The sequence below is a fragment of the Ambystoma mexicanum genome, chromosome 2q (assembly GCF_040938575.1).
Source record: "Ambystoma mexicanum isolate Mex_15411 chromosome 2q, UKY_AmexF1_1, whole genome shotgun sequence".
NCBI classification, from domain to species: Eukaryota; Metazoa; Chordata; class Amphibia; order Caudata; family Ambystomatidae; genus Ambystoma; species Ambystoma mexicanum.
Window position 1 is genome coordinate 173,199,070 of NC_090924.1, and position 14,748 is coordinate 173,213,817.

Sequence of the window (14,748 nt, forward strand, 5' to 3'; positions counted from 1 at the left end):
TGTTTGGATATTTCTAAATTTTGGGACAGTTAGATACCAATTGGCGTAGTCTAACTGTCTGTTTTTTTCTCTATTTGAGTGGTATTAATTTATCTGATTAGTTGTTGTAGCATCTTTGGGCAGTTAGATAGCTTTTGGAATATTGTGACAGTTTATATTTTTTTTACTACAAGTGTACTTAAGGTTTAAGTACAGTTTAGTTATCAAATTTTGGTTTTAAGAACATTAAATAAGCGTTTGTAAGATTTGCTGGTAATCTCTGCTTTAGAGTAATGGTACTATCATTACATTCAAACCATCCACATTTCTTTTTTATATATGCAGTGTAGTGCCATGAATTGGTTGTGGCTCCTGCGTGGTAGATTATACCTATTGTTGTGAAGGTTTTCCTACCAAGTGAAATTTGACCATGTGTGAATCCAGTCAGCTTGCAGTTGTTTTTGGTACCATCTGCATTGTAACGTAGAAGCATTAGTATTACGTATTTACTATGTGTTTGTATTACTAACGTGGAGCGATTATCTGAATTGCAGATCGAACATAATCTACCATGGTTTGCATTTTGTACAAGTTGCTGAAATGGAACTGATTCACAATTAGGTATTGATATATACACAAAGCGTTCATTGGGGATTTATTCTTGGGTCACATTGTTGCAGAGAGTGCATGTATGTTTCCACATGTATGAAATCTGGAAGATTTCATTTATAGGTATGTTTTTGTTTTCCAGTACTAATAGTAAGTACATTAGAAATTCTTGTGGATCTTCCTGTGAGTTTATAGTGAATTTCACCATTCCAGCACAGTAGTCCAATTGTTGTCTTATTCCATAAACACTATACGTGTTGTCAGGATTGTTTGCTGCATTTCTGTGAAGTACTAACATTTGCAAACACAATGGGTCTGTACTGTGTAAGTAAATGTTCTCAACAATTGCTGGTAATTGAAATAGAATATTCATTGCTACATTTGCGTAGCAACTTACACCAACTATATTTGAGAGTTTAAATGGACCAGGTAGTTCTGTATCTGACTGCTTTTTTTGGAGTTTGTCTTCCTTCTTTGAAGAAGTACCTGGTTTACTTTCCCTAATTGATTCTTTTTTGCTTGTGGCACTTGATGAAATATTACTTTCTTTTACTCTCTTTGGAGGATTTGCAGTGACATCCTGTTGCTTTTCTGTTTGATTTTTTTTTTTTTTTTTATAATGTTTTACTTTTTGTGGAACAGAATATGTGTTTAGATGGGGAGTGTATAGTGAACGAAGTCTATTGTCTTCTAAAATGCAAGGAATATCAGCGTTTATTTTACTTGCATCAAAGTTGATTAGAAATAGACCGTCAAGTGTACGTAAGCATGATATTGTTACATAGCTCATGCCTTCTTTAAAGACTGTGTTACCAATGTCTACCATTGCTTTGTCTAGGGTAAGACCTTGTGATTTATGAATGGTGACTGCGTATGCAAGAGTTAGAGAAAATTGTTCTCTGTGACATACATGTCTTTGAAGAGAAGGAATCGAGCTGTTGAGCGTCCTATTCTTTTTACTTCTAAAAGTTTGTCAAAGAGAATATTGACAAACTGAATTTTGTTGTCATGTGGGTATGTTTGAAAGCCAACAACTGTACCCAATGCTCCATTAACTAGTCCTTGGTCCACGTCAAGGTTACGTTTCAGCATTACTCTGCAATTTAAGGATAATTTTAATATCTTTTCCAAGCCTGCTGTGTTTGAGATTGATTTTTCTAAACAATTTATTCTTGTTGAGGCTTGGTCACACATGGGTAGCGTCATTCTATGTAAATCTAGTTTGTCTGTGGCGCTAATTTCCATTATTGGTTGCATTTCTTTACTTAACATTATTTCATTGAATTTGAAACAGCTTTCAAGAGATGGCATTAAGGCCATACAATTGACATTTTTGTGGGCTAATTGTTCCATAACATCTGTAGCAAATGCATTATCACCATAAAGTGCATGAATGTGCCGGGTTTTCAATATTGCTCTGTTTCTTTAGAAAGTATACCAACTCTGATACTTTTTAAGATGTTGGCATAAGTGAGATCTGCAGATTGGCGCATGTTTTCTGTTTATTATCTGTATTGGAAATGTTGCCAAAGGTTGACATTTCCTATGCTGCCAACAGTTTTACCGCAGAGTTTGTGTCCTAATGTTTTAAAAATAGGCTCACCTTTTACTGGTGTCAATTGAAGAAGATCTCCGAAAACAATAATGTGTTTTCCTGCAAAGAGCTCTTCATAGTTTGTTTTGAGTACTTCTTGTAATCTGAGGTGAATCAAAGCCAACATTAGGTTGGACGCCATGCTCACTTCATCTATTAGTAGCATTTTCATTTGTTTCAATACTCTGCTTAGTTCCATTGCACCTTCTGCAGAAAGTTTGTAATAATCTAATTTGTTTTGGTTTTCTACTGGCAGGAGTAGTAATCGGTGTAAAGTGACACCACCTATGTTGTAGGCAGCTAAACCTGTGGGGGCAGTGACAACAGCTGACAGTTTGTTGTTTGTCAATTGTTGAAGGAACTTACTGATGATTTTGATTAGGAATATATTTGCCAGAACCAGCTTCACCACTGACATACAATAGTATAGGTTTGTAATTTTGACAGGTGCATTCTTTGTTTTCATGCTGTACACCATGTGCAATTTCTTTTGTTACTTCTTGAAAAATGCTACGTTGCTCATTGTTCAGCTTTGATTGTAGTATAATTAAGTCTTCTTTATCTTCATACTGACACATGGTGTTCTCTACTTCTGTCATAGCTAATTCTGCCTCATTTGTTATTAGTGGGTCTCGCAATGGTTCTTGGCTTCCTGTGACAGAAGGTTGACTACTGTCAGGAGTGTCCTTATCTAGCTGGGCCTGGAGTTCTTCTTCGTGTTTCTGTTCATTGTGCAACATTGTTTTGTACTGTGCAAAGTTCACATCAGTTATACTGCTTTCATTTGCTTTGAAAGCGTCTTCATATGAGTCATACTTATCTAGTATTTCTTCTTCTTTTCTCCTTGGCTTAAAGAGTTGTAGCAGGGACATGTAATATACTTCTTTATGTTGAGGAGTCTTTAATGACAATTTGATATGATTAATTAAATTTGTTTTGGTGAGTTTTACTAAGCTGCCTTCACAGTTTGTCACTTTGGCCCTCATTACGACCTTGGCGGAGGACCATGGTGCAATTTGCACCATGGTCCATGGCGCTAAGCTGCCAACTCCGCCATGGGGGTTGGCGGACTTACCGCCCCATTCCGAGGTTGGCGGGGCGGTAAGTCCCCAATCCCCATTTACCCTTCCCCATTCCCATTCCTGGCCCCATAGGGCATAATGGGAGTGGGGAAGGCGTTAATTACGCCACCGTAAATTACGGTGGCGTAATTAACAACAAGGTCCCTTAGCGCCATGGATTCTAACGCCTGCTAAAAGCAGGCGTTAAAATCACCATGGCGCTAAGGGAACTCGTACTCAGGCGGTAAGGTACGCCATGGTTTACGCCGGCGTAAACCCCTTACCGCCTGGGTCCTAATGAGGGCCTTTGTATTTACGGTTTTGTTCATCAGGTTTTATATTATTTTTGTATGTGTAGTTTTGGGCTAAGTGGTATAGACACATGGTTTCCAAAGTGGTACTCCTGTTTGGGTAGTATGTGTCCAATAAATTGTTTTTTAAAATGTCTTGACTGTTGGGATCATGTTTGGCTATTTTTTCTATATCTTCGTATGATTTTAGAACTCTTTTTCTAGATTTAGCTGGACTAAGACTTAGCCATACTATATTTGCAGATTTACCATACAATGCAGTACCACTTAATCGATCAGCTGCTTCATAGGATCCACATTCTCTATAGGACAGCATTTTTATTCCCAAGCTGTATAATTTCTGAGACACTGTTTTATATGATGACAGGCCATTCCAGAGGTCATTTTAACCATAACGTCCCTTTTAACAAAGTTTTTTCATTGAATTTCATAGGTTTTTATTAGCGCAGCTTAACCATAATGTCCTTTTAACAAAGTTTTTTTACTGAATATATATATATATATATATATATATATATATATATATATATATATATATATATATATATATATATATGGAAAAAACGAGGAAAGGGGCGCACTCCAGTTCCCTGCACAACCTTCCAAGCCACTGGCGTTCTCCTCCGACCGGTTTCTGTGCCAATACACGTCATCAGGGAGGCTCTTAACTTGCAGCTCACAGCAAGTGCAGGTGATGATAACCTGCTGCAAGGGCTTCTGGTAGATGTAGCCATCAGGTATGTGTATATACTTGCACAATTGTCTTTCAAATAATCTATGCTTTGTAGTATCTCTCAAGGGTTCTTTTACAACCCATTCCAACCCACATATCCATCCCCATGTAACAGCAGCATTGGCGGTGAAATAAGGTTGATATGAGTGCCTCTCAGGCAACAGGGGCCTGAAGAACACCTAGAGTGCTGCCAACTTCTCCACTTACATTTATTACTACATGTCTTAACTTTCAACTTCACAGGATACCTAAGGAAGCAGATAAAATGCTGCATTCCTCTGCTGTGAGGTCTCGCCAATGGAGTATAACTTACTACTCAATGTCCTGTCTCTCGTAATCCTTATTAGCACCCTGGAGTGGATAGCAGGCAAACAGGTTCCCTGGATTGTAGGCTGAAACTGCTAATCTCAGACCGGATTTCATCAAAACCTGGAGGCTACTTCTCCCACCCGCAACATCATCTTCTTCCCACCCTCCCGTTCCCTTAATTTATTTTTCAAAACCCCAACCCTACTCCTCAGCCCCTCTTACCTTATTGGAGCAGTGGTGACTCCCACTGCCGCAGCTTCACTCCCTCTCCCTTTGCCAGCTGCCAGGGAACTGGAGGAGGGGCTCCTTATGTAGCCCCACCCTCCAGATTCATAGCAGCTATCTTGTGAGCGGCGTCCCATTCAGCAGGTGTCCCGATTTTTGGAAGTGTGCCATGAATTTTTTTGTGCACTGATAGTTGAATCTGAATAGTACAAATATCTTTCAGTTATAGACAGATGTGTCATTGCAGATCAATGCTGTGATAAGAAAAATAAATATATGCATGTTGTATTTATGTAGCTATTGCCTCCCCTTATTTTGCCCAGATGCTGAAGACATAGTGACACTAACTTGTGTTCCATCGGCACTAGAAATAGGTAAGGAGTAGAGCCAGGTAGTGTATATATACTACCTGTGGCGGAGTCAACCCACCAATAGAGTCAAGGGCTTTAAGAAAGAGCTCAATGACAGTATCACAGTAAGAATCACCCAGATGAATTCACTTTTTTTAGATTGGAAGAAGCAGCACAGCACACCTGCCCACCGAAAAGACTATGGTCACAATCATTAGCAATCATTTAGCCTTCTGAAAGATTGTAACATCTCAGAAGGACACACCTACGAGCACTCCTCAAATAGAACTCTTTACTTTCACCTTCATGTTGAAATTGATTAGCTCTCCAACACTGTCTCCTTATGGTGATATGATACGATAGGTTATTTATAACGCGCTTAATACCCAGAGATTTGTAAGCGCGGACCCGGAAATCGAACCTGTGATGCTCCGTGCCATCTTGCTTCTAAGACGATCACGAGACAGATGAGTACTTCTACTTTACTATTCTCCATCTCTTGCCATCAGCCATGTAGTAAATGTGAAGAACATTCTGAACAACCAGGCAGTTTTGAAAAACGTATCTGTTGGGAGCTTTAACAGCACAGCAACACAAACAGTTCAAGCGCATGAAGTGATCCATGAATGAATGCTCTCCCAGTGAACCACTTTATACATTTCCTTCAAGGACGCATTTCAGCAACTCTCTGTGTTTGACCAGTTAATGCAATACAGGGCCTCATTACGACCCAGGCGGTAAGGGTTTTACGGCGGCGGAAACAGCGCTGACCCTTACCGCCTGAGTACGAGGTACCTTAGCGCCATGGCGGACTTAACACCTGCTTTTAGCAGGTGTTAAAATCCATGGCGCTAAGGGACCATGGAGTTAATTACGCCACCGTAATTTACGGTGGCGTAATTAACGCCTTCCCCACTCCCATTATGCCCTATGGGGCAAAAATGGGAATGGGGAAGGGTAAATGGGGATTGGGGACTTACCGCCCCGCCAAGGTCGGAATGGGGCGGTAAGTCCGCCAACCACCATGGCGCAAACGTAGTTTACGCCATGGTGGTAAAGTCACGGCCCAGGCGGTAACTTACCGCCTGGGTCGTAATGAGGCCCACAGGCTTTTGCTATAGTTTTTATTATTTTTCCAAAACGTTAACTGTATCACTCGTTTACAATTGCTGTGTGCGACGTGTGTTGGGAGATCGCTGCGCGAGTGTGGCGTTTGCGAAAGTTGTTTACCTGAGCTGTGGTGTATGTGAAGGGGTGCATATAGCGCTCGAGAGGGGTGTATCAAGAGTCCTGTGAGTTGCGTTTTAAATACTTTTTTTTCGCTCTGCAACAAAGAGGGGTCACACGCACTTAAGCCAGAATGGTCGCTCAAGTGGCATCCCCTTGCCTTACCAACATGATGAGTCTGTGCATTATTGGTTCAACCCTCCGGTCCACTCCTCTGACCCCTGCACTACCCACAAATCACCTTAGTCGATACATTAATTACTACATTATTAGTAATAATGACAGTAATAGGCAACTTAGAGCTGAGAAACTGGATTCCTCATGATAGCAGCACTTTAGGAAAACCGAAAGTATTATTATTATTAATATTATAATAATTATTATTATGATTCCCACCGAGAATCGTACTGCTTTGTGAAAACTTAATTGAATTGATAGCCAAAAAGTGTGACCTTTAAACCATAACAAACTTCAGAACTACTATACCAACTTCAAAGGGAGGTTGACAAAAGCCCTGTCAGGAATTACCTACTCCAATCTCCCTGATTTTATCTGAAGTTTGAAGCCAAAGATCCCAAGGTCGATGATCTATCAGACCGATGTGAGATCACATGTAAATGATGTACCTTGTTTTGGGGGGACCGACATGCAGCGGGGGAGTGCATGTTTGAATAATATGAATAGCTTGCCTTGAACTGATGAGCTTAGTGGGTGTGCACCATTGCACACCCAAGTAGTTGGTTTGTAAATAGCTGACTTCAATGAGGTTACCAGTTGAAATTATGTAGAACCACTGGTCATTTTAACTGACAATAAAAGCATTTTTTCACATACATTATTTCTTTACAAGGTTTGATATTGAAGCGCCATTACAAATCAAAATTACAATGTGCAAAATACTAAATATTGTTATATGAGTGCCTGTAATACTGTTTTCTTAGTAGATCGTATCGATAAATACTGATGGGCTTATAGCCCTTTCACATTTTTAATATTAAGAAATAAAGAAGATAGATATGTTAGTTGAACTAGAATAAGAACGTGTTTCAGTATTTTGCGCCATGCACCACTTTGACTTAATACTGGCAAATCAATGACACTGGCTAGAGTTTGTTATGCTCTTTGTGATCTCAATCAATGTTTTAATTTCTTTGTCCACAGTTATTACATTATGTTGCATCTTCAAGTGCCGAATTCCGCGAACCAAAAAAGAGATTGAGGCACGATACGCGCAACGACAAGCAGGAAAGGAGTACGCCGACAAGCTAGAAACTGTGCCACCATTGAATGAGCTCACCGACATCCCTGGCGGTACTGCATTTTTGCCTCTTTCTATGACAACTCCTGAGAGTAACCTTTGTACCATTAAATACATGATATGTCTAGTTTTGGGGTGTGGAATGGAAGGGATTACAGTATTCAGTGCACACATTTATTGTCCTGTAAGAGTTATATACATATTTGTTGTGAGAACCTTTGCCCTTTTAGTATTGCTGATCCTGTTTTTATTATTTTTTGGGAAGGCATTTTCTGCTTTTATTCATGTGGGACAATTGAGACAATTGAGAGATAATTAAGAGATATTTCTCACTTGTTTATAGAAACGTTGCCTCCCCTTGTTTGCCCAGATTCTGAAAACATAGAGACACAATTTAACTTGTGTTCCATCCACACTAGGAATAGGTATGGAGTAGAGCCAGCTAGTATACAGATAATACCTGTGGCTCAGCCAACTCACCGAGTGGAGGGCTTTAAGAAAGAGATCAATGACAGTGTGATTGGCTGTCCATGGGAGTGATTAAAGATCATGCTTTAAATTTGTTCCTCCAAAACCTACCTCTCCGCAAATGAATCAGCCAGATGAATTTCCTTTTTCTTAGACTAGACGAAGCAACAAAGCACACCTGCCCACCCAAAAGACTATGGCCACAATCATGAACAATCATTTAGCCTTCTCAAAGATTGGAACATCTCAGAAGGACACACCTACGAGTACTCCTCAAAAATAACTCTTCACTTTCACCTTCTGATAGGGTCCCTTTGAAATCGAGTAGCTCTGCAACACTGACTTCTGTGTCCTTATGGTGAAGAGTGCTTCTACTTGACTGTTCTCCATCTCTTGCCATCAGCCATGTAGTAAATGTGAGGAACATTCTGAACAACCAGGCAGTTTTGAAATACGGATCTGTTGTGAGCTTTAACAGCACAGCTACACAAAAAGTTCAAGCGAATGAAGTAGCTTCTAATTCGCAACCACCATCAACAAGTTGTCACAGTGTTGCTGGACCATTATACCATTTTCCTTTGCTGGCGGTGAAGTTGCTGGCCTCAGTATTCCTCTTTGTCCCTCATGGTGGTGACGGGTGTAATAGGACGAGATATAAATATGGGTCATAGGGGAGAAAGAGGAGTACGGGAGGGTACCTCCTGCAAAAATATCTGTACAGGGGGTACCCTGTAAATGAAAATCATGTAAAAAAAACATTATCACATAGGACCAATGTCACTTCAGGGTTACAGGGTCAGGTAACGTGGACCAATGGGCTGAGGATCCTAGTTGAATGAGTTGTAATCCTTCATCTCCCAGGTGTGTTGCATAGCCCTGGAAGAAAGTTCAATATTAGAATTATCATTTCCTCAGTCTCCTTTTATCTACTGCCTTAAAAGCAAGTTGACAACAATACCCCTGAACTTTCTGTGGCCTTTTGTACGTGTGTTAGGATGCAACATAGTTCATATGGTTGTTTCCTTCTCGTAGAGAATTCACACATCACCATGCACACCCCGAGTGGATGAATACTACAGTCACTCCAATCATAATGTTACCTCTAGTCCCTCCTCCAAGTCTTATAACTGAATAAACATGCTCCTTCTAGCTCATATCTCCCTCTATCCAACTTCTCCTGCTGGCTCTTAGGCGCCCCTTTGCCTGGATTAGATGTGGTAAGACATATCTAGCATTCAGCTTCTTTTTTGATATGGCAGTATCAGGAGAGCATGCATTGTGCATGTGAGTGCTCTGCATTGTGGGATGAAGCCACTGTGTTGCAAGGCTGATGGTGGCTCTGCTTGTTTGTTTCAAGATGTCCATTCCTTGCCACCTATTGTGGTGGAACAATCTATTTATGCTTTTATGCTTCTATGTTGACACCCTCAACCTGCTTCTGGCTGAGAATGGATGAGCTCATATCTTATGCACCATTATGTGCCCCTGATACCTCTGAAGGCCCAAGGGTTGGAGCCCACCACTCCTGGAGCTGCACAGCAAATCCTTCATTAGCCATCATTAGCCAGTATTGGGTGCTTGATGCCACTGGCCATGCTGAGCCCTAGGGCAGCCTGGTGGTGGCCTTTGGGTGGGATCATGGGAGTGGCAGTGTTGTGCACTGCTTATCATGCTTTTCTGAACAATACCCATAAGGTTCAAGTTCCTGTTGGATCTTAGGGCTGACCATCTGCAAAGCATCAAGCTTGAGTCTTCGAAATGGGTCATACCCATGTCCAAGCAGAGTAAAATAACCCCTTCGTCTATCAGTTAAGGCCGCACCACATGTCACCGGTATTACGCATGTCGGAATAACAGCACAGATTACACTTCCCTCAACCAAAGGCCAGTGCTACCAGATGTTATCGTGAGGGCTGGCACTTTCCTACAGACAGCAGCCTACTTCCACTCCACACATTAACATCTCCAGGCATAACACATTCCTTCCTGCCAGTGAATAAATATATGTCACATTTTCTGAGTGACGGTGAAGACTGCATGTCCTCCACCTTTTAAAGATCATTCATACTAGAGAACATCTCAAAGAGGTGGCCCCTTCTTCACCTGAACACATTCTTCACACCTACCAGAGAAGACCACCCACCAACTGCTGAGATGAAAGTTCACCATTTAGAAGAGAGCACCACCCTACAGGTTAGCTTAAGCAACTCCAAAACTGATTAGAAGAGCATACCCATAAAGCCAGTGCCATATGATACCAGTCAAAATTGCACAAGCAGAAGAAGGACCTTTCACCTACTTTCATATAAACCTATTAGAAAAAATGCCCTCCATGTTGCACAAGTGCAACAAAGACCCGCCATTAAAGACCACTGCACCAACAAGGTTCACACATACCAAATGAGCCACCTGCGCAGAGGCAGGATAGGGCCTGAGCAGGCAAGGCCCACCCAAAATCTGTAAATGCCCACTCAGCAGCACTGTGTGGGTATTTACAGATGTTCAGGTCACTTCGGTGGGCCCAACTACATTAGCTTCAGCCCCCACTTGTTAGACAATACTGGCTACGCCTCTGCGACCGTCGAGTAGAGCGCAGATCTGAGAGAAGATTAAACGTTTCCCCCTCACCTGTGAAGCCAAGCTCATGCCTACCCCAGAAAATCCCCATTAATATATGAGCTTCAGAACCACAGTGCCAATTACTCCCCATTCCTAATTTATCACTGGCAATGCACAATGGCAAAACAAATATGATTTGGATGTCTTATGTCAAGTAAAACCGTAAATGCCATAAGTATTACATTGCATTCGTTGTATAGTTGCCATAGGATCTATATATGCAGTTGTTGCCATGACATACAAAGTGCAACCTTAAACACCCGAATACATAGCACAGTAAGTTGCCATATGTAAGGCATTGCCTCACATGTGCCGCCATCATACGCCAACTGACCTCATAACAATACCTTAAGCCTAGTGTAGACCCACACATCCAGGTACTGACAGCATTTGCCAATTGAACCCTAAAATGCCATGATAATGCAAAAATTAGTCTATTATATCTACCATTTTTAAGGTGGTTATTGTAGTTTGTCTTCTCAGAAGATGACCAGGAGACTCGGGTACAAACGGAGGCTTCTTGTAACCCTCCCTAACTAACAGTCTTCACAAAACCATATCACCCACAGCTTCTCAACTTCAGGAAACCACTGTAAAACTTGCAAGCGTACACACATACACTGGCAACCACTAAGCAACATCTGACCGCACACACGTTCCTTCCACCTGCAGCCAATAACAAGGGGCACACCCAAAGCTGAACACATACACTGTGCAAACACCATCCAACCTCACATGACCCCAGGGCCATCTTAAGCACTTTGGGAGCCCGGGGCACGGACAGCTCTGGTGCCCCCCCTCCAAAAGACAAAAGGAATTAAGGGATATGGAATATCAGTGTGCCACACATCATGCCACGATAACACACCATAGCTTGATATGCTGCTTCACAGAGATCAAAATAAGCATGGTAAACGTCCTTTCAGATACCTTACACTCTTCATTCATGTTGTGATAAACAAGTAGCATTTCAAGGGCAACATTAGCATCTACGTGAGAGTACTTGTGTTCAAGCATAGGTAAAGCAAACAAGTCATCAAGAGCAGCCACATGGAAGGTATACAGAACATAGTATAACTGCAGGACACAGATTTTATGACAAAGGTACACATAATCCAGAATAGTCTGAGATTAGCTACCTCAGAGACAGCATAAGTGCTCAAGCATGGATACAGAAGACCAATGGGAAGCAAGGATAAAACTACACATACCATAGCATAAAGATTTGAAGATACCAAGAAGGTGTCTGTATCCAGACAGACTGATATTAGAATTGGGACATGGTTTTCAGGCAGTCTTGCCATTCGAGAGCAAAGAAACAGGTTTCTGTGGTGTGTAATATATCAATGCTCATTATCATTATGGAGGAGCAACACTATATATAGCCAGTGAAACCATGAATGAGTCTTTCTTAAAGATCATACGCTGAGAACAGAATCACTCTGAAGGGCTGACAATTTTTAAAGGTTTAGGGACTTTCAATTTTGACAGGTGAAGAAATACAAGATTAAATGAGGTACCCAGGATCACACATTGATTAAGAGGTGAAGCTGGGATTTGTACCCACAATTTCTGCTCTTTACCAATTTATTTTCTAGTTTTTACCTTGAACTAAAATAATCCCATTTTACAGAACTGACTTGGAAAATATGAAAATCTCATAACCCAATATAAACATTTAAAAAAAAAACATTATAGAAACATATTATTCAAAATGGGAATTATTCTAGCTTTATTGCCTCCTTCATCAAGGAAAATATATAAATACCAGCATACTAATGGATGTGATCTTAAAAGATTTCAGATAGGTGTTTCTTTTGTATTGTAAAGCTTGAAACACACCTCAAGGAAAACGATGAAACCTTGGACCTTGGATTCTTGTGTATTTCCATTTTAGTAAAAATGGTCATTGATACAATTAAAATCAAATAAACAAAATAAAATACACCCCAAACACAGACTTGTGCATTGGTATTTAAAAACATGCAGAAAAAACCTTTGAATTGTACATAAAAGCAAACCATTTTGTTAACACATAAGCAGACCTTAAAATATGCTAGTAGGAAGCCTGCAATATCTGGTCTGCTCTCTTCTGTCTAGAACTCCTTTCACTCAAATGGCCTACATGATAGGAGAGATCAGGTAATTGGCCAAAAAATACCACCAGTATGTTAGAAGAAAACCTTTTCATAAAAGGCAGTACAGTACGGTCAGTGATATAAGATTTGTCCAGGATCACTGTATCGTCTGCTAGCAAAGCCAGGATCCAGGCATGAACGCTTTGTTTCCACAGTCTGGAATTTGGATACATAAACACCTCTAACACTTTATTGTCATCATTGCAGGATAATAGCTCAGCGGCAACGTGCTCGCCTTCGAAGCAAGACGACATGGAGCAACACAGGTTTGGTCCCCAAGTCTGCGCTTAGAAACCTCTGGGTATTAAGCGCGTTATAAATAACCAATCTTATCATATCATATCATATCATATCATTGGAGGTGCCTGCCTACGTTTTACAACTCCCCATCTAAACAAACCGATTTCTAGACCATCATTTTACTGACACTATGTTAGTTTCTATAGCAGCCGCAATCTAGTGCAGGTACATTGGCGATAACATCTGGAGTGCTATAGAACAATGTACATATACATGCAGGCTTAACAACTTCACACTTTGGAGACGCTGAGTCAGCCTAGCTGGAATTTAGTATTGTAATCTTGCATGTGAAAGCAAATCTCTGCAATAAGTGCTTAACACACTGAGCTATCCTGTGAACCATCGGTACACTCAAATGTATCAATATGTATTTCAACTTTGGCAACTGCACATGATCAATGCCCTCCCATAAAGACGTCTCTGCGTGACCCTGTCACCGAGCACAACTCCCAGCATATTTACAGCATCACACCATCTTCATAGCAAATTACCCACACGAAACAACGCAACTATTCATGCCACCGCCATCCTAGGCTCATGGTTTGCTCGGCCACAAAAAACAGTTAAGAAAAGGTTCGTAAATAACGTCCTGCAGACACACCATAACATTACTGTTCCACCATAGCCCAAAGCCACAAGTAAGCACCATAACACATTGATAAGTGTAAGCATTAATATTCAAAGCTAGCACAGTTCATAGTTCAAATCTCGGTATTGCCTTGTGGTTGAACATGTGGAAGACAGCATGCTAACTAGACCACCCACAACACTACCAACACTAACCTTATAAAGTACCTTAACATAGAGGCCGTGACTGGCATTTGCACAGTCACAAGCACGCACGCCTCACAACCCAACTGTGCCAAATAATGTTCAGCAAAGTAAGATTAAAATTGGTTCCCAATGAATTCACTAACTGGTTATACCTGGGCAGATTTAACGGGCTCAGCCAGTAGAAGCCATGTTAGGTTCCTGCAGTAACTATTCGTAGAGCCAACGACAACAGTGTATTATTCCCAGAAACCCAAGGCGAGTTCAAGCACACACTGGTGCACCACGTAGCAATCTATAGCGGTAAGTAAATCCTGAATAGACATTTAAGAGAACATGGTGAAGACCCGCCACAATACTGCTGTGGGAGGAACAACCGCAGGTCCTTTACGACAAATACAACAGGAATGCAATGGTGGTGATTGACACTGCCAGGCCATAATTTGAGATGTGCAGGTGAATAGACCAGACGCAGTCCATGGACTTGCTTTTAGGAGAAGCATAGCGATAGCCAAAATGAACAGTAGCTACTGGTAAATAGCACCTTCATGTGTAAGGTAGCCATGGGAGCCTTGTTGAGAACTGTTCGTCTGGCTGAAATATATTGAACAGCTATCTGAAATTCTGTCAATGCGGTTTGTTAACACCCAGGTTGTCCAGGCATTTACCTGTAATATTTCTGCAGCCAACTAGTGAGTGAGGAGCCCGCCTGTATAACTTTGGAAATACTCTGCCTCTTTGTTATAGTGTAAGTGCAATCAGCTCTTCAGCTTTGATTTCGTATCCCTCCATTTCC

General features: G+C 41.1%; 1 protein-coding gene across 1 annotated transcript in view; it reads left to right on the forward strand.

Annotated features, from left to right (window-relative positions):
• TMIE (transmembrane inner ear) overlaps positions 1 to 14,748 on the forward strand; it is a 658,893-nt gene that overhangs the window by 627,579 nt on the left and 16,566 nt on the right. Inside the window, exon 3 of the mRNA XM_069647090.1 lies at positions 7,560 to 7,709. Within this exon, the coding sequence (XP_069503191.1) occupies positions 7,560 to 7,709 (150 nt within the window). The remainder of the gene's footprint in view (positions 1 to 7,559; positions 7,710 to 14,748) is intronic.